Source organism: Oncorhynchus mykiss, chromosome 8 (genome assembly GCF_013265735.2).
Source record: "Oncorhynchus mykiss isolate Arlee chromosome 8, USDA_OmykA_1.1, whole genome shotgun sequence".
Lineage (NCBI taxonomy): Eukaryota > Metazoa > Chordata > Actinopteri > Salmoniformes > Salmonidae > Oncorhynchus > Oncorhynchus mykiss.
In genome coordinates, this window is record NC_048572.1 from 37,205,460 (window position 1) to 37,229,717 (window position 24,258).

Genomic DNA, 24,258 nt, shown 5'->3' on the forward strand with positions numbered 1-24,258 from the left:
GAAATAGAGCTAACTGAAAGGCCCTGGGTAGAAGTTTACCCAAATTCACTCTGGTTTACCCTCACCCAATCGTAACCTTTGCTGATGGTGTTTTGCCCCTAGACACTGATTCAAGGCCAGTTATGTTTTTCAGCCTAGAGACAACTTCATCAGCGGCAGTATCTCTTCCCAAAGGGTGGGAGGGGGGGCAGTGTGTGCAAGATTCTGTCATATCTATCTCAACACCTAATTGATTCCCCCTGATCAATTAATTGGACATGTCCCCAACGTGCTCCAGGTGAAAATTGGTTGCCGATGATGAAATAATGAATTACCCGAGCTAATTAATTAAGTTCTGGAGCGTGGTGATAAGTTGTGGGACACAGTGAATTAGTGACTGACATGTGCAACACTTTGCTTTGGCTCCTGAGATAAAAAAAAGGGGGGGAGACACTAAATGGTAGAGACGCAATTTGCCAATTTAACCTCCTTGGATTGGTCAGATAGGGTAAACAGAAGAGGAACATAATATGCTTGACCACTTCTACACGAAATTCATAATCACAACCACTTAAAACCCCTTGGGTTACTAATAGCAAATGAGGATTGACTGAGGTCAGATGTGGTTGTAGCTGATTGTGTTGAATACACCCACAGAATAAAAAGAGAGCTTGAAGTATTTAATTTTAAAAAAGGAAGAAAATAACATCTCCTTGACTACCACATGCAATTACTCAATCACTTGAAAAGCCTTGCATTATTGGAAACAAACGTGATTACAAACAATTTCCCAGGTTTGACAGAGGTCAAAGATCGACCCGCTGTAACTGAAGCTGGATGCGTTTATACTATGTACTGTACTTACATGTTATACTCTTAGGCCTATAAGTCACACGCAAAGGGAAAAAATGGACTTCAACACATCAATCCAAGCCCACACTGTAAACCCTGGATTGTGTTAAGGCGAATGTGCTGTACAATCCAGCATTGCATCTCGCCTTTTACATAATTAACAGCAAGCTAGAATCTAACATACACACAAAACTCTGGTTAACACACACAGCAGGAGGCCAATTACTGGTCTCCAGAGAGACAAGCGCCAATCTGTGGCAGAACAGAGTATGCAGTAAGATCTAGTCCAGTAGTGCCAAAACTAATTGTGTGGTGGCTTTATTTGTTATTTACGTTATTAGGGGTTATTATGAACCAACAGATTCTGAAACCATACGTTTAGACAAGTCTTACAAGTCGGCCTAAACTGAGGGGACACCAGGTAACTAAGCTGAACTAGGATTCAAATACAGCAGAAGATTTAAATCACAGAGGTGTAAACATCTTCATTCATTCAGACAGAAACTCAGTGGTACAGGCAACAACCTCAGGTAATCTCCAATAACACCAACACTCCCTCCTGGTTGTCAATGGTACAGGAAGGTAATGATCTGGTCTGTTTGCCCCCCGCCCTCCCCTGGCCCTCCCCACTCACCGTGTGCACCAGGCGGTGGGGGCAGGTAATGATCTGGTCTGTCTGCCCCCCCGCTCTCCCCACTCGCCGTGTGCACCAGGCGGTGGGGGCAGGTAATTGCTATGTGGCGTGGTCACGCTCCGCACAGCGCTGGGACGACGTAGACACAGGAGAGAAGACTAGAGTCTCTAACGTGGCTGCCCACTGCGCATGTGTTGAGCTAACACGGTGAGGCTGCTGATTTGTGGGACAGTGGTTCTGTAATCAGCTGAATGACCTCGTTCTAAATTATCTGAACACCGATTCCTCTACACCTTACACACACAGAACTGAGTCACACGTCTCACGTGAATCAACCGTGGTGCGAGTCAACCGTGGTGCGAGTCAACCGTGGTGCGAGTCAACCGTGGTGCGAGTGTTAGTTGAGCATGTGTGTGAGTGCCTGCCAGTGTGTGTGTTAAATGAGTATGCTTGTGTTTGTGTGGTACTCACTGCTGCTGATGCAGTGGTGCTTGTCGACACTGCTCCCAGTGTTCTCCTCTCCGGCCGGCTTCCTGGTGGTTACCACGGCAGCCAGGGAGACAGGAGGCACATCCAGAATCTGGAGGTCTGCAGACAACATACAGGGTCAATAAAAAAATATGTTTTTTATTGTCACATACACCAGAAAGGTGCAGTGAAATGTGTTGTTTTACAAGGTCAGCCCGTAGCGCACACACACACACACACTTCTTCCCGACTCCAGGGCAGAACCATATCAGCCAAGATTAGGTTTTGCTGACGCAACCCAACACCAGGCAATCGAACAAGTACGAATGGATACCTTTAGCATCTCTACTGGCACATTAAATTTTCACTGCTGTATTCCCTTTCAGCTAGTTGACTTCTGCTCCTAAAATATTAATTTGCGGCGGCTTTGTGTGTGCGTGCATCGCCGTGAAACGGAGGAAATCAGCAGTGATGTGTGACCCTAGAAAAGCCCTAGTCTTTGATGAGACTGTGTTTCTAAGACAGGAGACTAGGCCTTAGCAGTTTCAATAATACGGTTGTAAAAAAGCTCTTATGTGCTCAGAGTGCATCAGCCTGCACACAACCCATCCTCTCTTTTTCCTCCATTCCCATTTCCTCATTCCACCTCCATCACAAGAGTGGCTTACCTCAGTTATACTCACATGCGTGTTTCTGCTCTGCATGCAAGTTTGTACAGGATTATTCATTGATGAATATGTGGTGTGTGTAGATTTGCACATGATTCTGTATGTGTATATTTGCATGTGTGTGGATGTTCCGTGTATAGAATCAAGCTGAATGTATGTAGGAGTACAAGTATGACATATTGTACTACCAAAACTATATCTACATTCTCCTTGTGCGTGTACACTAACAAGTGTGTTTGTGCATGATCGTCTTTCTCTGTGACTATACAAGCTTACATACAGTTGAGGTCGGAAGTTTACATACACTTAGGTTGGAGTCATTAAAACTAGTTTTTCCCAACCACTCCACAAATTTCTTGTTCACAAACAATAGTTCTGGTAAGTCGGTTAGGACATCTGACTTTGTGCATGACACATTTTTCCAACAATTGTTTACAGACAGATTATTTCAATGTATCACAATTCCAGTGGGTCAGAAGTTTACATACACCAAGTTGACTGTGCCTTTAAAAAGCTTGGAAAATTCCAGAAAATGATGTCATTAGAGAATCTTCTGATAGGCTAATTGACATCGTTTGAGTCAATTGGAGGTGTACCTGTGGATGTGTTTCAAGGCCTACCTTCAAACTCGGTGCCTCTTTGCATGACATCATGGGAAAAACAAAAGAAAATCAGCCAAGATTTCAGAAAAAAAGATTTGTAGACCTCCACAAGTCTGGATCATCCTTGGGAGCAATTTCCAAACACCTGAAGGTACCATGTTCATCTGTACAAACAATAGTATGCAAGTATAAACACCATGGGACGACACAGCCGTCATACCGCTCAGGAAGGAGACGCGTTCCCTCTTCTAGAGATGAACGTACTTTGGTGCGAAAAGTGCAAATCAATTCCTGAACCGCAGCAAAGGACCTTGTGAAGATGCTGGAGGAAACGGGTACAAAAGTATCTATATCCACAGTAAAACGAGTCCTATATCGACATAACTGGAATGGCCGCTCAGCAAGGAAGAAGCCACTGCTCCAAAACTGCCATTAAAAAAGCCAGACTACGGTTTGCAACTGCACGTGGGGACAAAGATGGTACTTTTTGGAGAAATGTCCTCTGGTTTCATGAAACAAAAATTTAACCGTTTGGCCATAATGACCATCGTTATGTTTGGAGGAGAAGGGGGAGGCTTGCAAGCCGAAGGACACCATCCCAACCGTGAAGCACGGGGGTGGCAGCATTATGTTGTTGGGGTGCATTGCTGCAGGTGGGACTGGTGCACTTCACAAAATAGATGGCTTCATGAGGGAGGGAAAAGTAGGTGGATATATTTAAGCAACATCTCAAGACATCAGTCAGGAAGTTAAAACTTGGTCGCAAATGGTTCTTCCCAATGAACAATGACCCCAAGCATACTTCCAAAGTTGTGGCAAAATGGCTTAAGGACAACAAAGTCAAGGTATTGGAGTGGCCATCACAAAGCCCTGACCTCAATCCTATAGAAAATTTGTGGGCAGAACTGAAAAACATGTGAGAGCAAGGAGGCCTTCAAACCTGACTCAGTTACACCAGCTCTGTCAGGAGGAATGGGCCAAAATTCACCCAACTTATTGTGGGAAGCTTGTGGAAGGCTACCCGAAACATTTGACCGAGGTTAAACTATTTAAAAGTAATTGGGAATGTGATAAAATAAATAAAAAGCTGAAATAAATTCCTCACATTATTAAAATAAAGTGGTGCTCCTAACTGACCTAAGACAGGAAATTTTTACTCTAATTAAAATGTCAGCAATTGTGAAAAACTGAGTTTAAAGGTATTTGGATAAGGTGTATGTAGACTTCAACTGTATGAATAAATCAACATTGGATCCCATTAGAGTCTAGTTAGGTATTCTCCAATCACCCTGGAGTAGTGAACATACTGTAAACTACTGGAACATCACAAGTTAACGCATAGTACACAGCCTTAGCAGTGGTGTAAAATACTTTGAAGTACTACTTACGTCGTTTTTTGGGGTATCTGTACTTTACTATTTATATTTTTGACTACTTTTACTTTACTACATTCTTTAATAAAATATTGTACTTTTTACTCCATACATTTTTCTTGACACCCAAAAGTACTCAGCAAATTTGCGCACTTATCAACCGAACATCCCTGGTCATCCCTACTGCCTCTGATCTGGCAGACTCGCAACACACACACTTTGTATGTAAATTCTGAGTGTTGAAGTGTCCCTGGCTTTCCGTAATTAAATAAAAACAAGAAAATGGTGCGATCTGGTTTGTTTAACATCAGGAATTTGAAATGTTACTTTTGATACTCAAGTATATTTTAAGCCAAATACTTTAACTCAAGTAGAATTTCACTGGGTGACTTACCTTTTAATATCACAACAGAGTTACACATGGAGTAAAACAAACATACAGTCAATAATACAGTAGAAAAATAAGTATATATACGATGTGAGTAAATGAGGTGAGATAAGGGAGGTAAAGGCACAAAAAAAGGCCAAGGTGGCCAAGTAAAACACTGGAATGGTAGATTTGCAGTGGAAGAATGTGCAAAGTAGAAATAAAAATAATGGGGTGCAAAGGAGCAAAATATATATATATTTTTTTAAATACAGTAGGGGAAGAGGTAGTTGTTTGGGCTAAATTATAGATGGGCTATGTACAGGTGCAGTAATCTGTGAGCTGCTCTGACAGCTGGTGCTTAAAGCTAGTGAGGGAGACGTGTTTCCAGTTTCAGAGATTTTTGTAGTTCGTTCCAGTCATTGGCAGCAGAGAGCTGGAAGGAGAGGCGGACAAAGGAAGAATTGGTTTTGGGGGTGACCAGAGAGATATACGTGCTACAGGTGGGTGCTGCTATGGTGACCAGCGAGCTGAGTTAAGGGGGGACTTTACCTAGCAGGGTCTTGTAGATGACCTGGAGCCAGTGTGTTTGGCGAAGAATATGAAGCAAGGGCCAGCCAACGAGAGCGTACAGGTCGCAATGATGGGTAGTATATGGGGCTTTGGTGACAAAACGATTGGCACTGTGATAGACCGCATTCAATTTATTGAGTAGGGTATTGGAGGCTATTTTGTAAATGACATCGCCAAGTCGAGGATTGGTAGGATGGTCAGTTTTTCAAGGGTATGTTTGGCAACATGTGTGAAGGATGCTTTGTTGCGAAATAGGAATAGGAAGCCAATTCTACTTAAAATGACTCAAGTAAAAGTATCTTTAACTTTATTCAAGTATGATAGTTGGGTACTTTTTCCACTACTGAGTCTTAAGCTAAAGCAACACTCTCTGGCAATCCTACATGCAAGGAACATGTGTGTGTGTGTGTGTGTGTGTGTGTGTGTGTGTTCCTCACCCCTCTTCCTGCGTGACTTGATTTTCTCACACATGCGGTTGAACTCTGGGTCGAGCTCCGAGGCCAGCATGGCATGCGCCGTGTCCTTCAGACTGCACGCTCTGTGGCGGATGATCTTATCTGGAGGGAGAGAACACACTGTCACTAATACACGCACATGCACTCAATTCTGTATTGGCATTGTAGATACATTACACCTACAGATTCAATTACTTCGGCCTGAAGAATCACATGACAGATATTAATTCGGGCCTATGAGGTTGATGCCCTGCCATCGTTCTGTCCCTGCTTCTGCCCTTCACAAGCACACCCTCTGCTGGCCACAACACAAACTACTGGATGTGTCCCTGCCTGGCCTCCAACACAGGGAGCAAGGGATTATTGTTCTCTTACAGTTTGGATGCAGACAAAATAGCTGCCTTTGGTGGTGAATGTAAGGAGACAAACCTCAGGCATACAGTCAATCTCTCCTCCCTTCTCACTGAGACACACATATTGCATATCTAACACACACACACACACACACACACACACACACACACACTTCCCTCTAACAAAAAAATCTTTATCCTAAAAGCTGGTTGTCAGTGAGTTGAGTGTTTGTACGAGCACGCATGTATGTGTGTAAACAGACATCCTCCTCATTATGCCACACAACCAACAGGTTCAGAAAGAGGGCCAGAGAGGTCGCCATCTGACAGCTTCTAACCACTAATTGGAAGACTGTGTGTGCGTGTGTGTGAGGTACAGTCCTGTACTGTCTGTCAGAGTATGGGGCGACAGGGTGCAGGGCAGTGTTGAGTGGAGGTCTGTACCCTTATCGAACCCCGTGTCACCTCTGTCGAGAGCTGACAAGGACATTCTGCCACCTACTCTCTGTGTTATGTGTAAACAGTGTTTGCTGCGAGTTTGAAAATGTTTGGGTGTTTTCGTCTAGAGTGGTGGAGCTGGTTTGTTTGTGAATGCGGGGTTTACTCTGTGTTGAGCAGACAGATTCAGTTTTCTAACTTAATGAAGTTAGAAGAAACAGGGGAACAAGACCTTCCTTCAAGACAGCAGAGTACAGCCTCTGCTTTCACTGCAAACAGGATGAGGAGGAGGAGAAATGGAAGAGAGGAGTGGAGGAAAGGAGGAAGAGAATAAAAATAATAGGAAGAGGGGGGAGAAGAGGACTATTTGGAAGACAAAGGAAGAGGACAGAACACACTGTATTTCTCAGTTTCTCAGAGCTCACAATGGGGAGGGGCCTTTAGTGCATAATTTGTGGCCACTGCATTCAAACAAAGGACCTGGCCTTCCGCCTGCCTGCAAAATCACAGATATGATTTATTCATCCGTGTGTGAGCTCATGTGTATAAAGCTGCATTTAAATCAAATTGTATTTGTCACATGCTTTATAAACAGGTGTAGACCAACAGTGAAATGCTTACTTACAGGCCCTTCCCAACAATGCAGAGAACGAAAACACACAAGTAACAATAACTTGGCTATATACATGGGGTACCGGTACAGAGTCGATGTGCAGGGGTACCAGTTAATAGATGGGAATAAAGTGAAGAATAATAAACAGTAACAGCAGGGCATATGATGAGACGAGTAGGGGGGGAAAGGGTCAATGGAGATAGTCCAGGTAGCTATTTGATTAACCATTTAACTGAGCAACAAAAGCAGTGAGAAAGAAACCTCCTTTAGTTTAGTTGGCCCACAGATGTACAGTATCCCAGGGAGATGGAGACAGAGGCTCCCTGAGAAATACAACGTCCAGTTCAATTGAATGCTGTCGGGTCGCTAGGCTTCCATTTATTTGGCTTTCAATTAACTCCACAGCATACGATGGGAACTTGAGTTCTTACCGTTCTTCCCACTATATTCATTCCAATTGCTTATGGATTATTCATAAGCCTAAATCCATTCCTACAACCTTCACTTTCATGTAAACACCAACATAGCCTGCGTATTTAAATAATGCATGTTATTCTAATCGATTAGATAACACCTTTTCGCAAGTGACAACCCCTGCTATATTCAACTGTGTGGGAGTGTGGGTTTCAGTGTTGCAGAACAAGCTCTACATTCCAATGCCTTGATAGAAATGACTTTACAATTAAAATGACGGAAAATTTTTAAATTTGGTGTGTTGTTTTGGATATCGTCTAGGCCTAGACGATCACGGCTGGCTTTCAAATAAGATAACCTTTAACATAAACCCTGCCTTCTCTTGAGATTAAAGTGATATTTACAGTTTAATTTGAAGATATGAATTGCCAATGTTTGTTAGTTTAATGTGTCAAAAAGAAGAAAAAAGGTTGTGCTCTGTCAAGTAAACATGGACTGTTTCCCTGTTGAGAAACTAGCCTCCCGGGTGGCGCAGTGGTCTAGGGCACCAGAGACTCTGGATTCACGCCCAGGCTCTGTCACAGCCGACCGCGTCCGGGAGGTCCGTGGGGCGACGTACAATTGGCCTAGCGTCGTCCGGGTTAGGGAGCGTTTGGCCGGTAGGGATATCCTTGTCTCATCGTGCAATAGCGACTCCTGTGGCAGGCCGGGCGCAGTGCACACTAACCAGGTCGCCAGGTGCACGGTGTTTCCTCCGACACATTGGTGCGGCTGGCTTCCGGGTTGGATACGCGCTGTGTTAAGAAGCAGTGCGGCTTAGTTGGGTTGTGTTTCAGAGGACGCATGGCTTTCGACCTTCGTCTCTCCCGAGCCCGTACGGGAGTTGTAGCGATAAGACAAAAGAGAAACAATATATAATTGTAAGAAAATGGATTTAAAAGTGCTAAAATTTTCAGGGGGAGGACAAAGTCAATCACCCATGAATGGACCTACAGGAATGATTGAAGAATGAAGCCAGTGTTAAACATGGGCTTTGCTACACAGAAAGCAGCTCCATTTTTTACACTCAAATCAGTAGGCCCATATCGATACCTTTAATAATATCATTAGCTTTAATAACCTGCAAAAGAGCTGTTCGTTCTCAAAAAACTCAGTACTAAGCTACACTGACGAGTCACTTTAGATGTCACAAGCAAGTCTTGACATGGGCTTCGAATTAAAAAAAAGACTGGTGCACTTCACAAAATAGATGGCTTCATGAGGGAGGGAAAAGTAGGTGGATATATTGAAGCAACATCTCAAAACATCAGTCAGGAAGTTAAAGCTTGGTCGCAAATGGGTCTTCCAAAAGGACAATGACCCCAAGCATACTTCCAAAGTTGTGGAAAAATGGCTTAAGGACAACAAAGTCAAGGTATTAGAGTGGCCATCACAAAGCCCTGACCTCAATCCTATAGAAGATTTGTGGGCAGAACTGAAAAAGCATGTGTAAGCAAGGAGGCCTACAAACCTGACTCCAGCTCTGTCAGGAGGAATGGGTCAAAATTCACCCAACTTATTGTGGGAATACACCATAACCAAATATATATTTAAACTCCGTTATGTATGTATGTGTGTATGTATATATGTGTGTATGTATATATGTGTGTATGTATATATGTGTGTATGTATATATGTGTGTATGTATATGTATATGTATATGTATATGTATATGTGTATGTGTGTATGTGTATGTGTGTGTGTGTGTGTGTGTGTATCTAATACAGTGGGGCAAAAAAGTATTTAGTCAGCCACCAATTGTACCAGCCACCAAAATGTATGTATGCATGCATTCGTGAGCAGGGGCATTGCAGTGGTGGTTACGCAAAATGATGGGGAAAAGAGATTTACTGGAGTAAATCGTTAGACTCGGTGGAGAGAGGAATGCCGTCGTGACTGAGGGCAGAACAGGCGACAGAAATGGTTTTGCATAACATGCTCCGATTACAATGGGCCAAAAAGTAGATCTCTCGATTCAGTGCATATTAATCTTAAAATAGTAGACATTAATGAGTGTGTCTCCGGACCCCTCCTGTCTCAGCCTCCACTACTTATGCTGCAGTAGTTTATGTGTCAGAGGGGCTAGGGTCAGTTTGTTATATCTGGAGTATTTCTCCTGTCTTATCCAGTGCCCTGTGTGAATTTCAGTATGCTCTCTCTAATTCTCTCTTTCTTTATCTCTCTGAGGACCTGAGCCCCAGGACCATGCATCAGGACTACCTGACATGATGACTCCTTGTTGTCCACAGTCCACCTGGCCGTGCTGCTGCTCCAGTTTAAACTATTCTGCCTGCGGCTATGGAACCCTGACCTGTTCACTGTGATTATTATTATTTGACCATGCTGGTCATTTATGAACATTTGAACTTCTTGGCCATGTTCTGTTATAATCTCCACCCGGCACAGCCAGAAGAGGACTGGCCACCCCTCATAGCCTGGTTCCTCTCTAGGTTTCTTCCTAGGTTCTGGCCTTTCTAGGGAGTTTTTCCTAGCCACCGTGCTTCTACACCTGCATTGCTTGCTGTTTGGGGTTTTAGGCTGGGTTTCTGTACAGCACTTTGATATATCAGCTGATGTAAGAAGGGCTATATAAATATATTTGATTTGTAAGCAAGTTGTGAATATCCAACGGAGATTGTCAATAGTATATACAGTAAATGTTGTGGTGGATTAAAACAAGATTAAAAGAGGGCTGTGACCTCCCTGTGAACAGAAGTAATGTTTTGTCGTAATTAAACCATTTTTGTTTTTGCTGATTAAGATTTAGTATAGGGAAAACTAACTAAATGTTTATTTTAGGAAAGGATTACATGTTTCATAGGTGGTTTCCTTGGGAGAGCAGTTAGTGAAATTCTGCGTTTCTATTAAGTATAAAGGTGCCCAGATCAGGCCGTAAAAGGTGCTTCCAATTAAGCAAGTCCTGGCCATTTGTTTGCTTTTGCCCTACGTTTTACCACACCCACGTTATGAATATTTGTTAGTGGGATCAATACAGTGTCTGATTTAATACGTGGATTTATTTTTATTTGGTTTTAGTAGGATCTTCACGGGTTAGAAACGATGCACCTTAAATGGCACACAAATGAAATGTACTTAAGTATCCATTGTCCGAATTTTGGTTACACAAATTCTCCTGACAAGAAATGTACTGAATAACTCAATGTAAACCTGGTACACAGAATGTTTGAAATGTCTTTAAATACCCACACACACACACACACACACACACACACACACACACACACACGCTCCTAAAAGTCCCTCCATGTACCTGAGGGCTCCTTGTCAGGGTTGTACTCCAGGGCATTGCTGCAGATGAGGTCTATGTCCACCAAGAAGTTCTTGGCCGTCAGGTATTTATGGGTGTCGATCTTGGTCATGACCGTAGATAGATCCATAGGCTGAATAATTACCTCCAGGTAGTCTGACACCTGAGAGGGAGGGGAGGGAAAAAGTCAATTTAAACTGGTGCAATTCACTCCATTTAAATCAAAATCAGTTAAGAGGAATTGGTCCAGCAGTGTCAATTCTCTAGAAGCAGTGCAATACTCAAATAGAGGCGAGAGGGTGCTGGGACAGGATTCAAATAATGACGCAACCTCCCTAGGGTACCTCATTCCTTTTTTATCATTACTGTATCTAGCGAGGTATACTGTGATATCTAGTATCTACATCAAGCAATCTCTGTGTTGTTACCCACCTCCTCAATGTCAACAGGTTTGCTGAAGATGTTGAAGCGTTTGTCTATGGCGAGGCGCTTGGTGACGTCCCTGAGGAACAGACGCAGTTCTCTCAGAGTGTTCTCCTCCTGGTCGGCCAGGCGAAGCTGTTCCTCAGGGGAGAGAACCCTGGGGCCAGGGACCTCCGCTACCGGAAGCACCTCCTCACACAGCAGGGCTAATGAGATAAGAGGATAGAGTAGGTGAGTGAGTGCGTGTTTGAGAGCGTTCTCCTACACTGCTTCTCAGGCAAGAGTGGTCTCGGGCCTGAAGCCTGCACTACTGGTAGGACCTCAGCATGACAAAAAGCAAGTGAAGTGAGAAAAGTTGAGTGTGCATGTCTGTTAGAGAATGTGTTCTCCTCCGAATCTCCTACTCTAGGTTGATCCTTGTGGGAGAGGTGAGACACTCAGGCGGGGGCATCAACTTCTTTCTAATGATATCATCAACAAATGAACAAAAACCCTGAACCCCCAGTCTCTGGCCTAAAGAGAATGATGTGGTTGCTGAATTCCAAATTAACCCCTAACCACCTGGGCACTCCTGTCAACCTGAAATTATTGGAACAGGATGTGACTGAAATATGGGATTTGCTTTATATAATACCCAGCCTCTCGCTTAATTAAAACACCTATCCAGTTAGATCTACAATTAGATCTGCTGCTGATAGCAAGTTTGGTAGGCTACTAATGACTAACAGCCAGTCGTTAATGGCCTGGTACTCAGCACACTATAGTCCTAATCCCTCAGACATCAATATAAATGCAATGAACAAAATCAAACTTCATGAGAGCCCTGGCATTCCGAGTTTGAGCGGATCACCTGTTGCAGCAGAGACCGCTCCTCATAGCTGGTTGATGCATTGAATGACAGTGTTGCACAACATTTCTATAGGCCAGTGGGTCAACAACCGGTCGATCAACCGGTCGACTGGTCGACCTCCAAGGCATTCCTAGTCAATCACCAAACATTTCTGTAAAAAAAAAAAAAAAATAAAAAAGTCTGGCTTTCCTTTAATTTATTCAACAAAAAGATTGGCGGTAGGTGCACTTGATTCAGCAGCCCTAGCGCCAGGAAGACAATTGTTCCTATTTTGAAACATTTCATGTGCCTGAAGGTACAACTCCACCTACCCGGCAGGCCCAGAGAGCAAATCAAGTGCACCTATAGGCCTACCACTGGCCAATCAGTTAGCTCAGATAACCGTGTCTGCACAGTTTCCTCGAGCCATAGACTAAAAAGAAGCCTCAAACGCACAGCAAAGTTGATACTGTGAGATGTCAAAACTTTTAAATCCATGACTAGAGACTGCTGTTTACGAGTAAGTTCCTGTTTAAGTTGTTAGTCATCACTGTAAACACTTTGTTCAACACTTATAAGCCATAAAATGTGCATTCTCCCTACATCCACTCAAGCTACACCAAAAACTGCAGAAGCAATGAATAGCATAGCAGTGTTTCGATAAGCTTGCGTTGAAGCGGCTTCTCTTAATATCAAGGAATATTTCACTCTCTCTGGTCATAGGAGTAACAACATGAATTGGTGCATGAAGCAGAACTAATGCAGTGCGACTTCAGTTTCACCATCAGCTGGAAGACTGTCCCCTTATCTCAGCAGATGGGGGGGTAGGATGAGAGGCAGCCTCATTGCTGCTCCCTCCCTCCCCTCAGACTGGCAATCAGACGCAGACAATCACTCCGGTAATTATTATTTTTGTATGAATTACGTTTAGCTGTGCCTCACGTAATACAACAAATGATCTATTACCAGTGTGATCATCATATACCTAAAATTTAAATGAAATTTTTAAATGGTCTGAGGTGAACAACATTGGCAGGGCATTTCAAGCATAGCCAATAGGCATATGCAGTGATAAGTGTATTGGGCCGACAGCACAAACCTCATCACTTCATAACTGTTTTTAATTGCTTAAGCTTCCGTTTTACAAGTCACGATAAAAATACAAATCTGAGCAGTAGATCTCGGTTTGCATTCGACTCAAAAAGGTTGGTGACCATTGCTATAGGCTATACAATTACGGGAGAAAACAACGTTTTGATGGCCTCTTAATAAGAAGAGGACACCATCAGCTTTCTATAGGTAAGGTGTACTAGATTTATTTCTCAACTTAACTCCTAATATTAAGCACATTGCTTCACTTTACAACAGGAGTAGCCTACCTGGCTGGCATGGAAATGAACTGTGGGAAAAGCGTCCTCCATTCGCTATTCAAGCGCATACGGATGACGTGTCTTTTTTTTTTACACTGCCCCGGTTCTGGTAAGTGCATAATAATTGCCCATTCTAAACTAATTTCACACATATTATTTAGTATATGTAAAGACAAAATTACACTGAGAATAGTCTGTTCGGGGAGAATATTATCACTTGTGAAGGATGCCCAGCGTGTGGACACGTACAAAAAAAAAAAGAGCATGCATCCCCCCGTCTTTTCAAATCATAGTCGGCCTATATGTTTTGATAAGGTTTGTATCATCACAACTAACTAAAGTGGCTCGAGACCCCTGAAACACAGTTGGAGAACACATTCTAGAGTCTTGTGAAACATGTGTTCTTATAAGCTCAGTCATCGCGCAATTGCAGGTGAAAACAGTTTTGACTGGCCACTATTTAAAAGAGGATTCCAGCTTTCGCGTGCTGCTATAGGTAATGCTAAATTCTAGAAATTAAGCACATTAATCTGCTTTACAACAGTATAGCCTACCCGGCCTATTAAAAACTTAACCTCCATTCGCTATTCGAGTACAGGATGACGTTTCTTTGTAGGGGCCATTCTAAATTAAAATAATTCCACACATACAGTACCATTAAAAAGTTTGGGAACACCTACTCATTCAAGGGGTTCTCTTTATTTTCTACATTGCAAAATAAGTGAACACGTCAAAAATATGAAATAACACATATGGGATCATGTAAAGGGGGGTACCTAGTCAGTTGTACAACTGAATGCCTTCAACTGAAATGTGTCTTCCACATTTAACCCAACCCCTCTGAAATACTTATTTTCCACCATAATTTGCAAATAAATTAATTTAAAAAATCCTACAATGTGATTTTCTGGATTTTTTTTCTCATTTTGTCTGTCATAGTTGAAGTGTACCTATGATGAAAATGACAGGCCTCTCATCTTTTTAAGTGGGAGAACTTGCACAATTGGTGGCTGACTAAATACTTTTTTGCCCCACTGTATAAGAAACAGCATTGTCTGTAAAGGTTAGGCTACTCGGCCCAACAGTCAATAGTGTTAGGTTGACTGGTCTCATTATTGCAATAATTAATCGATATTAAATAAAGATGATTGTTTGAAGAAATGAGAAAGTCTCACTTGGTTAGAATATTCCACCACAATATGCCATCAAATCAAATCTGGTTTGCACTTAGTGGGACTACCATTTGTTTTTCAACAGGACAATGACCCAACACACCTCCAGACTGCGTATGGGCTATTTGACCAAGGAGAGAGATGGAGTGCTGCATCAGATGACCTGACCTCCACAATCACCCGACCTCAACCCAATTGAGATGGTTTGGACTGCAGAGTGAAGGGAAAGCAGCCAACAAGTGCTCAGCATATGTGGGAACTCCCTGAAGAATGTTGGAAAAGCATTCCTCATGAAGCTGGTTGAGAGAATGCCAAGCGTGTGCAAAGCTGTCATCAAGGCAAAGGGTGGCTACTTTGAAGAATATAAAATATATTTAGATTTGTTGAATTTTTGGGGGGTTAGTACATGATTCCATGTGCTATTTCACAGTTGATGTCTTCACTATTATTCTACAATTTAAAAAAATGGTCCAAATAAAGAAAACCCTTGAATGAGTAGGTGTCCAAACTTTTGACTGGTACTGTATATTAGTAGGCTATATGTAAAGACCAGATTAAATTGAGAATAGTCTGATGGTTGAGAATATCATCAAGGGTTTATCAAATTGTAAATGAGACTGATGAAGTATGTGCAGCCTGCGCAGGAAACAGAGCAGACATTTTCAAATCATTAGAGTTGGATCATTCAAGTTTAAAACGTATTAGTAATCAAAACATATAGCCTACCAGTTCATATCACAACTAAAGTTGCATAAATAACTCAATTAAGCATATAGGATGACCCATTTCTTTGTTAACCACACAAGAGCAGCCGCATGTGCGCACTCCCTCAAATGTGACCCGTTTCAGGAAACTAGGCGTATGTCACAAGTCATTACTTCACAGGAGAGCCATTTGAGCATAAACTTGTTTTTTGGCAGAAATGCCTTCCCGAACACGTGAACTTTCAAGTGCCTTAAAAACAAACTCGTATGCCATCTGCAAATACAATTGTTAAATTACGAGCCTAGTTGGGTTTAGCCACAGAAAAAGTGGAATTCGAGACTAAATATATGGAGAGAACACGGATTACATCTTCAAACTAAGGGCAACCATGGCATCCGACAGGAGATGCATCCAACCATGCTATATACGGGTAAGATAGTCTAGCTAGCTACATTTTCAGATATTACACATCTGAAATTGACAGAAAGTGGTTTTATTTCAAGTTAAAGTGTACTGTTAGCTTGCTAACGTTAGCTGGCTGGCTCGCTATCTAACATTGTGTATGATCTTATTCTTCGTATTTCAGACATTTACTTGACTAGTTATTATAGCCTAATGTTAGCTAGCTAACATTGAACCTGTTTGGTTAGCTACCTGCAGATTCATGCAGGGGAGTAACATCATGAGTTGAGATTATGGTTAATTGTTTAGACAGCTGGCTAGCTGCATGCCTTAACAAAAAGACTCCACTATGCAAGTATCCATTTCAATAGAATGGCACTGCAACAACTGTTGATAGAAGTACGAGCTGGTAAATTCACTCTGGCTATCTACCCCGATTTCAGACCACGGGTAAGATAGTCTAGCTACCTGCATTTTCAGATACTACACATTTCTATTTTTGACATAGTCTGTCAGCTAGCTAGATATGTCTTAACAAAGACTCATTTTAGTGTGCCAGCGCACAGAAAAACTGATGAATTTATGAACGCTCAACACCCGTTGAATATGGCCTGTGCCAGTAAACGTTGGCAAAAAAGTGTAATTAAATTGCTGACAGCAGCACAGTTAGTCACCAACGCAATGGATCACATGAAAAACAGCCTAACCAGCTCTGCTAGGGTAAGTTAAATGGTCAGAGTTGGGTATTCTCTCATTATGTGTCTGGAAGTAGCTAGCAAGCTAGCCAATGTTAGCCAGTTAGGTTGGGCGCTTGACTACCGCTGTGAGGTCAGAACGTTCGGATTAACCCTACAAAATCGTCCAGAGCTTCCAGTGAGCGCTCTGAACGCAAAACGCTCTGAATTTATAAACGGACGATCTAACAGCACAGTTGCAGTCAACAACACTCTGGATAACATAACAGCCTAACTAACCAGCACTGCTGGGGGAGTAATATTCAGGGAGCTGTTCTCTCTCTCTCTCACTTAGATGCCTGGAAGTAGCTAGCAACTTGGATCAACCATTAAAGAGATGGGTGGGGCTAAAATTTGTTATTTTTTATTGAACCTTTATTTAACTAGGCAAGTCAGTTAAGAACAAATTATTATTTACAATGACAGCCTAGGAACAGTGCCTTGTTCAGGGGCAGAACGACAGATTTTTGAAATTTTACCTTGTCAGCACAGGGATTCGATCTATCAACCTTGCGGTTACTGGCCCAACGCTCTAACCCCTTGGCTACCTGCCGCTTAAGAGGGTGTGAACGATGCTGAATGGGTGTAGACAAAGAGCTCTCCAATAGTAGTACCAAAACATTCAAAGGTAATTTTCTCAAAAGTGAGTTTACAAGTTTGTCAACTATCAGAGCAAAATGACTTTACAATTGAGGAACAATGGGATTGTGATTTTGTAGCTCTGAGTCAATACTTTCATCCAATGTAAAAAACACAATTTCAAAATGTGTTACATAAGACCGATTTGAGCCACAAATCGTTTGGAGAAAATATCCTTTATTTTATTCAGCTATGTTCAATTGTATTCATAATACTATAAAATAATGCCACGAAATTCTAAGCAAATCTTGTCTGTTAAATGAACTAATTGCCAGGGCCATTGCCCCTCATAGCCAGGGCCAAGCATAAGGACGGCTCAGAATATGCTATTCTGTTCTTCTGAAATAAGCTAGATTTTCTTCATATCATGTTTCTTTGCACCGGTCTAAAATAAATAATGGATTTAATGTGATGGTGTAGGCTATATTAAATGGATTTATTTTACTTTTTAAAATGTACATCTTCCAAAGGTCTGCATCAGTGGCTTTGTAGGCTGTGTGGAAGCCGGAGATGCTAAACGTGTTTATGTTAATGTTACCGTGAGACCACCAGCTATTTGCATGACAATCACCGACTGACAAAATGTCATGACTGCTACAGCCCTAGTTGGGGATTCAGCACAGTCTAGTTGTTACACACTGTGCTTCCTTTCCCGCTCCTCTTCTGGTCCACTAGCCCCAGGCGCCTTCCAACATTGTTAGCCCTGCTTCACATTAGCATCATTGTCCGTGAGTGTAATCATGGGTAATAACTGTGTAATCATAGGTAACTGTGCTCCGTTCATAGCGGGCTCCCTCTCTCCCACTTGAATCTCCCCAGCCTCCCCCTAAACTCCCCACCCCTACAAGCAGCCCCTGATGGAAGTAGGGCTGCTGTTTTATTCACGGGGAACCCCCGAAGAGAGGAGAGAGCGGGGACCCATGCCTAACATCAATAAGGCTATGCGAGCCGCGTGTGTCAGAATACGTGTGTGTGTGTGGGACCCCTGCCTTGCATCAATGAGGATGCTGCAATCGGCGTTGCTTGCTGTATTTCCATTTGAAAGCGGAGTGCCATCATGGAAGCCCCGGTGAACCACTCTATCACACTGAGAAGGAACAGATGGAAAGGAAGGTTAGGGAAGAGAATAGTTAGGTGAATGGTAGGGGGAAATGGAGGAGAGAGAGTATGGCGGGATGAGGGAGTGGAGGAGAGAGAGTTTCAAAGGAGAATATGGTAGCGGGACATGGGGAGAGGGCCGTGTAGTACTACAGGGAGGAGAATATGGTAGCGGGACATGGGGAGAGCGCCGTGTAGTACTACAGGAAGGAGAGTATGGTAGCGGGACATGGGGAGAGCACCCGTGTAGTACTACAGGAAGGAGAGTATGGTAGCGGGACATGGGGAGAGGGCCGTGGAGTACTACAGGAAGGAGAGTATGGTAGCGGGACATGGGGAGAGGGCCGTGTAGTACTACAGGGAGGAGAATATGGTAGCGGGACATGGGGAGAGCGCCGTGTAGTACTACAGGAAGGAGAGTATGGTAGCGGGACATGGGGAGAGCGCCCGTGTAGTACTACAGGAAGGAGAGTATGGTAGCGGGACATGGGGAGAGGGCCGTGGAGTACTACAGGAAGGAGAGTATGGTAGCGGGACATGGGGAGAGCGCCGTGTAGTACTACAGGAAGGAGAGTATGGTAGCGGGACATGGGGAGAGGGCCGTGTAGTACTACAGGAAGGAGAGTATGGTAGCGGGACATGGGGAGAGGGCCGTGGAGTACTACAGGAAGGAGAGTATGGTAGCGGGACATGGGGAGAGGGCTGTGGAGTACTACAGGAAGCTATGGAAGTCATGACTATCGCGTAAATGAGCCTACTAGTCGGGCCACATTCAATTATCTAGGAATGTATATTTTTCAAGTGAAGCAAAAATCTAGCGATGATTCAACAGCTCAGAGAATTGAGTTGTACGGTGGTTACTGCGTTTGAGCAATGTGTGCGTCAGGAGAGGGGCACTGTCTGTGGGGTTGCTAACAACCGAACGCATCTGGCTTTCAGGGGAAATGGAGAACTCCTGACTTCCACTTTAAGACGTTAACAGGGCGACACTCCATCTTAACCATTCCACATTTACTGGATTGGTTCAACAGTGCAGAGAAGAGAACCTCCCGTGACAGTTTTATTTGTTCATCGTCAGGACCAAAAAGGAATGCCACTCAGGAGTTTCTTTTTTGCCTGCTACTTTAGGTTAGGAGAGAGAACAGAAAGGCGAGATAAATCTAAGATGAAAATGACTTTTCTCTCAGCACCCCACTGAGAACGGTGTCAGGACAACATTGTAAAAACTCGGTTGGAATGTGATACAGTATTACACGTGTGTGTATGTGCGTGTGTGATATCCTGTGTGCATGCTTGTATGAATTCATTGTACCTTTGTGTCTCCTGTGGGATGGCACTCGAGCAGCCTGTACCAGTAGCAGGTCCATGAAGAACCTTCGTCTGTCCTCCTCTCCAGGTGAAGACAGACTGACCACCTCCCCGTACGTCGTCTGGAACATCAACTTCACCTGGGAGAGACAATAAGAACCATATCAACAAAAACAACAGAACCGGCTCATTTACGCGATAGCCAATGGATGTGTCTGGCATATGGAATCAGAATAATTTTCTTGGATTTGCCTAGACTTTACTTAAGTAATATTGATTTTTTGAAGAGCTAAGCAAATGTAATATTGATGACAGTTTTGTTGTAATTTTCAGAGGTAGCAGCAGACAGGTGTTGAATTAAGTTAGTAGGGCAATGCTTTCAACCTATTAAACAAAGGTTCGCCCACGTTGTCGTGAATTTAATATGAGAGCATGTTCTATGAATAGCAGTGTGCAGGGCTCTAAAGTGTGACCAATTTGATCACATATGCTACAAAATATTTTGCTGTGATATCTGGAATTGAATTTGGGGAGCACCAGTGCGTGCGACTAATGGTGTTTTCACATAGTCCTCTTTAAAATAACCAATCTCAGTCCTCTTTTGCCACTTCACTTCAACTATATTGTAGACCAAGTCCTGGTTGCATTCACATTGCTATGTTTAGAAAGGAACCACTATCCTTTTCCAACATGCAGGTTTTTAAAAAGTGCAGGACAACCCATTCAATTAGGATGTTTTATCGGACAGCTAGATACCTACTTACCTTTTGGAAACTAATAAATTGCATTTATTTAAAATATGAGACATAATAATTGTAATCAGAAGATACTATTAAACATGTACATTTGATTGGTAACAGAATAAATAGCAATAGAATAAGTGCAGAATAAATAATGCTGTAATTGTAAATTGTACATCCAAGGTCGGCCCCTTTAAGAGCTAGAAAAGACTTCGTACCCCATGTTGTCTTTTGTACCCAAATATGTTGTCTTCTCACACCATTCAATCCCCCCAATCAATAAACAGCTTATGAAGCGCTCTTAGCCTATAGATCACATATTGCAAACAAATAATCTCTCCTAAAAACTCCACACTTTTGAATTTCTATGCGTCCTTGACAAATCACTAAATCGAATAAAATAAACATTTCTGCGAACCTGCACATCATCATCTCTCTTGTGGCACCGATGGGGCAGGGGAAAGAGTGTTGCAGTAGACTAGTGTGTGGCTTGGGAATAATGACAAGCGAACCTGGGGAGTTTTCCAAATAAGTCAGTTCTTAAAATTTCTGCCCTGGTCAACTATAAGTGCTGCTATTTTGAAGTGAAAACGTCTAGGAGCAACAACGGCTCAGTTGTGAAGTGGTAGGCCACACAAGCTCACAGAATGGGACTGGTGCGTGACGAAGCAAAAAAAGTTGTCTGTCCTCGGTTGCAACACTCACTACTGAGTTCCAAACTGCCTCTGGAAGCAACGTCAGCACAACAACTGTTCGCAGGGAGCTTCATGAAATGGGTTTCCATGGCTGAGAAGTCAAGCCTAAGATCCACATGCGCAATACCAAGCGTCAACTAGAGTGTCGCCGCCATCGGACTCCGGAGCAGTGGAAATGCATTCTGTGGAGTGATAAATTCTCGCTTCACCATCTGGCAGTCCGACGGACGAATCTGGGTTTGGCGGATGCCAGGAGAACACTGCCTACCCGAGTGCATAGTGCCAACTGTAAAGTTTGGTGGAGGTGGAATAATGTATGGGGCTATTTTTTATGGTTCCGGCTAGGTCCCTTAGCTGTAGTGAAGGGAAATCTTAATGCAACAGTATACAATACGATTCTGTGCTTCCAACTTTGTGGCAACCGTTTGGGAAAGGCCCTTCCCCGTTTCAGCATGACAATGCCCCATGCACAAAGCGAGGTTCATACAGAAATGGTTTGTCGAGATTGATGTGGAAGAACTTGACTGGCCTGTACAGAACTCTGACCTCAACCCCATCAAACACCTTTAGGGTGAATTGGAACGCGGACTGTGAGCCAGGCCTAATTGCCCATCATCAGTGCCCGACCTCACTAATGCGCTTGTGGCTAAATGGAAACAAGTCCCAGCAGCAATGTTCCAACATCTAGTGGAAAGCCTTCCCAGAAGAGTGGAGGCTGTTATCATAGCAAAGGTGGGGGGGAACTCCATATTAATGCTCATGATTTAGGAATGAGATGTTTGACAAGCAGTTTTCCACATACTTTTGGTCCTGTCGGGGAGTTTGTACTAGCATTCAAAGTGGTTTTGAATATACTGACTCAATAAGACAAACAACCGGTTGGGCCAAAAAGTCATGACACTTCAGGGGGGGGGTCAGCCGAGTCAGCTCAAGTTACCGACCTGGTACTGAACCCCAGTCCGTGACAGGACTAGAGACCACGTTAGCCAACTGAGCTAAAGCCTAGATGTTAATATTGGGAGCTAATAGAAGTCTTCAGGTCTCAGGAAAGGTTACTCATCTGGCAGGCATAGTTAAACGACTGTATAGTACACAACCCTAGACTTCCAATCACTGTGCAGAATACATTGAGGGCGGGCTCACACCGCTTCTATTCCACAGCCTGCTGTTCACTTCCTACCATGCCTTCCTCAGTTCCACACATTGATCCTCGTTCTTTGACAAGTTTGTTTGTTTTCTCCGTTACCCTCTGTTCTCCGGTCTTTCTTGGCCCAGAGATTCCTTGACAAGGAAAGGAGAAAACGAGGGAAGGAGAAAGGGAGCATGGTAGGCAGGGAGAAAGGGAGACAGAGCACAGCACACACCAGCTAATGATTTTACTCCTGCATGGTCAAGGCTGTGGGGTATGGAGGGATGGGTGGAGTGAGAGAGGGATGAACAGAGGAGAGGGAGGGAGAAGAAGGCTCTCTGGCTGAGGATCAGTAGAGCAGAGCAGTAAAGCCAAGCAGAGCCTCTACTGCTCTGGAAGAATAACCAATCCTCAGGTCTGCTAAATTACAAAAGGTATTTATGTCTCCCTAATTTTCTTTGCTTCCCCAGCCCTCTCCCTGCTTAATTCTCTCCTTCCCTCTTCTTGCTCCTTCACTCCAGCTCCTCATTTTCTCTATAGAACAAATGAGAGGGCTGCCACTTAATGAAACTCATATGAATGGATCCATAAACAAATATTGAAAAGGGAAAGGGACAATAGAGAGATGATTCGGTATTGCTGATTGTGTGTGGCGTGCTCAATTGCTCCATTGAATTACAGCTCGAATATGGCCTCTGCGTCAGCTAAAACATTAGTACAAAGAGAGCAATTACCTTCACGCCCTCTCCAGGCGACATGATTGGAGAGGGCATTCATTGTTTTCTAAGAACCCAAAATGGACTCTTCATTTCACACTTTAAAGGACTCAAACAAAGAAACTAAAAAACATAGCGCGTCACTGTCTGTTGCCATTGTTTTCAATGACAGCGGAGATCTATGGTGTCTCGCAGGACTTTACGACAGAGACATATACATGCTGTACTTCAAAAGCAGCTAGTGCTCATTGATTGGTTTATTGATCGGAGATTAACTAATCAATGGTCTCACCCCCATACTTGTGTTGGCTTTACAATCTCTTGAGAATAGAATAGCATGGATTAAGTGAAGAGGTTGTGCCTGCTGTTGATGCGTTTTGAAACACACTCCTGCCATCACCACCACCGCATGCTTCTGCCAGCTCCACGGGTGGGGGATATGCGAGAGAGAGAGCGAGAGCGAGCGACAGGGATGATTCTACAGAGGTGTGACAACGCTGGCAGACCACCAGAGCACACACACACTGGGACTCGCGCTGCCTCTGAAGCCCAGCTATGAGTCACTCGGATCGGGCACAAAAAAAACCTACAGGCACCGCTAACCCCCAACCTCCATACTTCTACCACCACATCTACCCACCTCTTGCTCGGCTTGAAAGCACTGTGTTCAGCCTCCGAGACCGCTTACCAGCCACCAACCACGCCCCACCTCCATTACTTCAAGTACCACCACTCTACCTCCAGCTCACCCATCCTAGCTCCAGCCCAGATGTGAGGACATGGATGACGCATGCACTCAAAGACTTGGTCTCTATTGGTTGGCCTAACTGTAGGTAGTCTACTCGTGATGTATTGCTTGTTTATTTTTTGCATTCGAAGCACTATGAGATTGTTATTCTTCAATAACACAAAACCCAAAAGCAATTCAAGGGGGGGAAAAATTTGATTTATTTGAGAAGGACAAATCAGATGTTATGCTGGGAAGCAGATGTTCCATCTTCCCTGTCCTCAGTTTTTCTCCACAGAACAAAGAAACAGGATGCCACTTATAACCCCCCCCCACCCTAGCCTGGAGTAGACAAATCAGAAGTCCTTGCAGTATAACTGGGCCAATGGCCAAATCACAAGTATCCTGCTCCAGACTCAATGTACAGACCATTGAAAACATGGCACACGTAGCTCTGAGTTCAGGACTGATATTC

At 43.4% G+C, this 24,258-nt stretch overlaps 1 protein-coding gene across 5 annotated transcripts in view; it reads right to left on the reverse strand.

Moving 5' to 3' along the window:
* LOC110529879 (ATPase family AAA domain containing 2B) overlaps nt 1-24,258 on the reverse strand; it is a 121,938-nt gene that overhangs the window by 56,137 nt on the left and 41,543 nt on the right. For 4 of the 5 annotated variants that reach the window (XR_005052873.1, XR_005052870.1, XR_005052872.1 and 1 more), the window contains exons 20-24: nt 19,781-19,916; nt 11,529-11,725; nt 11,100-11,259; nt 5,954-6,073; nt 1,937-2,053 (exon numbers count right to left, since the gene is read on the reverse strand). Coding sequence is in view for 1 of the 5 variants with exons in the window: in XM_036985427.1 (XP_036841322.1) it covers nt 1,937-2,053; nt 5,954-6,073; nt 11,100-11,259; nt 11,529-11,725; nt 19,781-19,916 (730 nt within the window). In the remaining 4 variants the exon portion in view is untranslated. The remainder of the gene's footprint in view (nt 1-1,936; nt 2,054-5,953; nt 6,074-11,099; nt 11,260-11,528; nt 11,726-19,780; nt 19,917-24,258) is intronic. The other variant, XR_005052871.1, reaches the window with a different exon arrangement.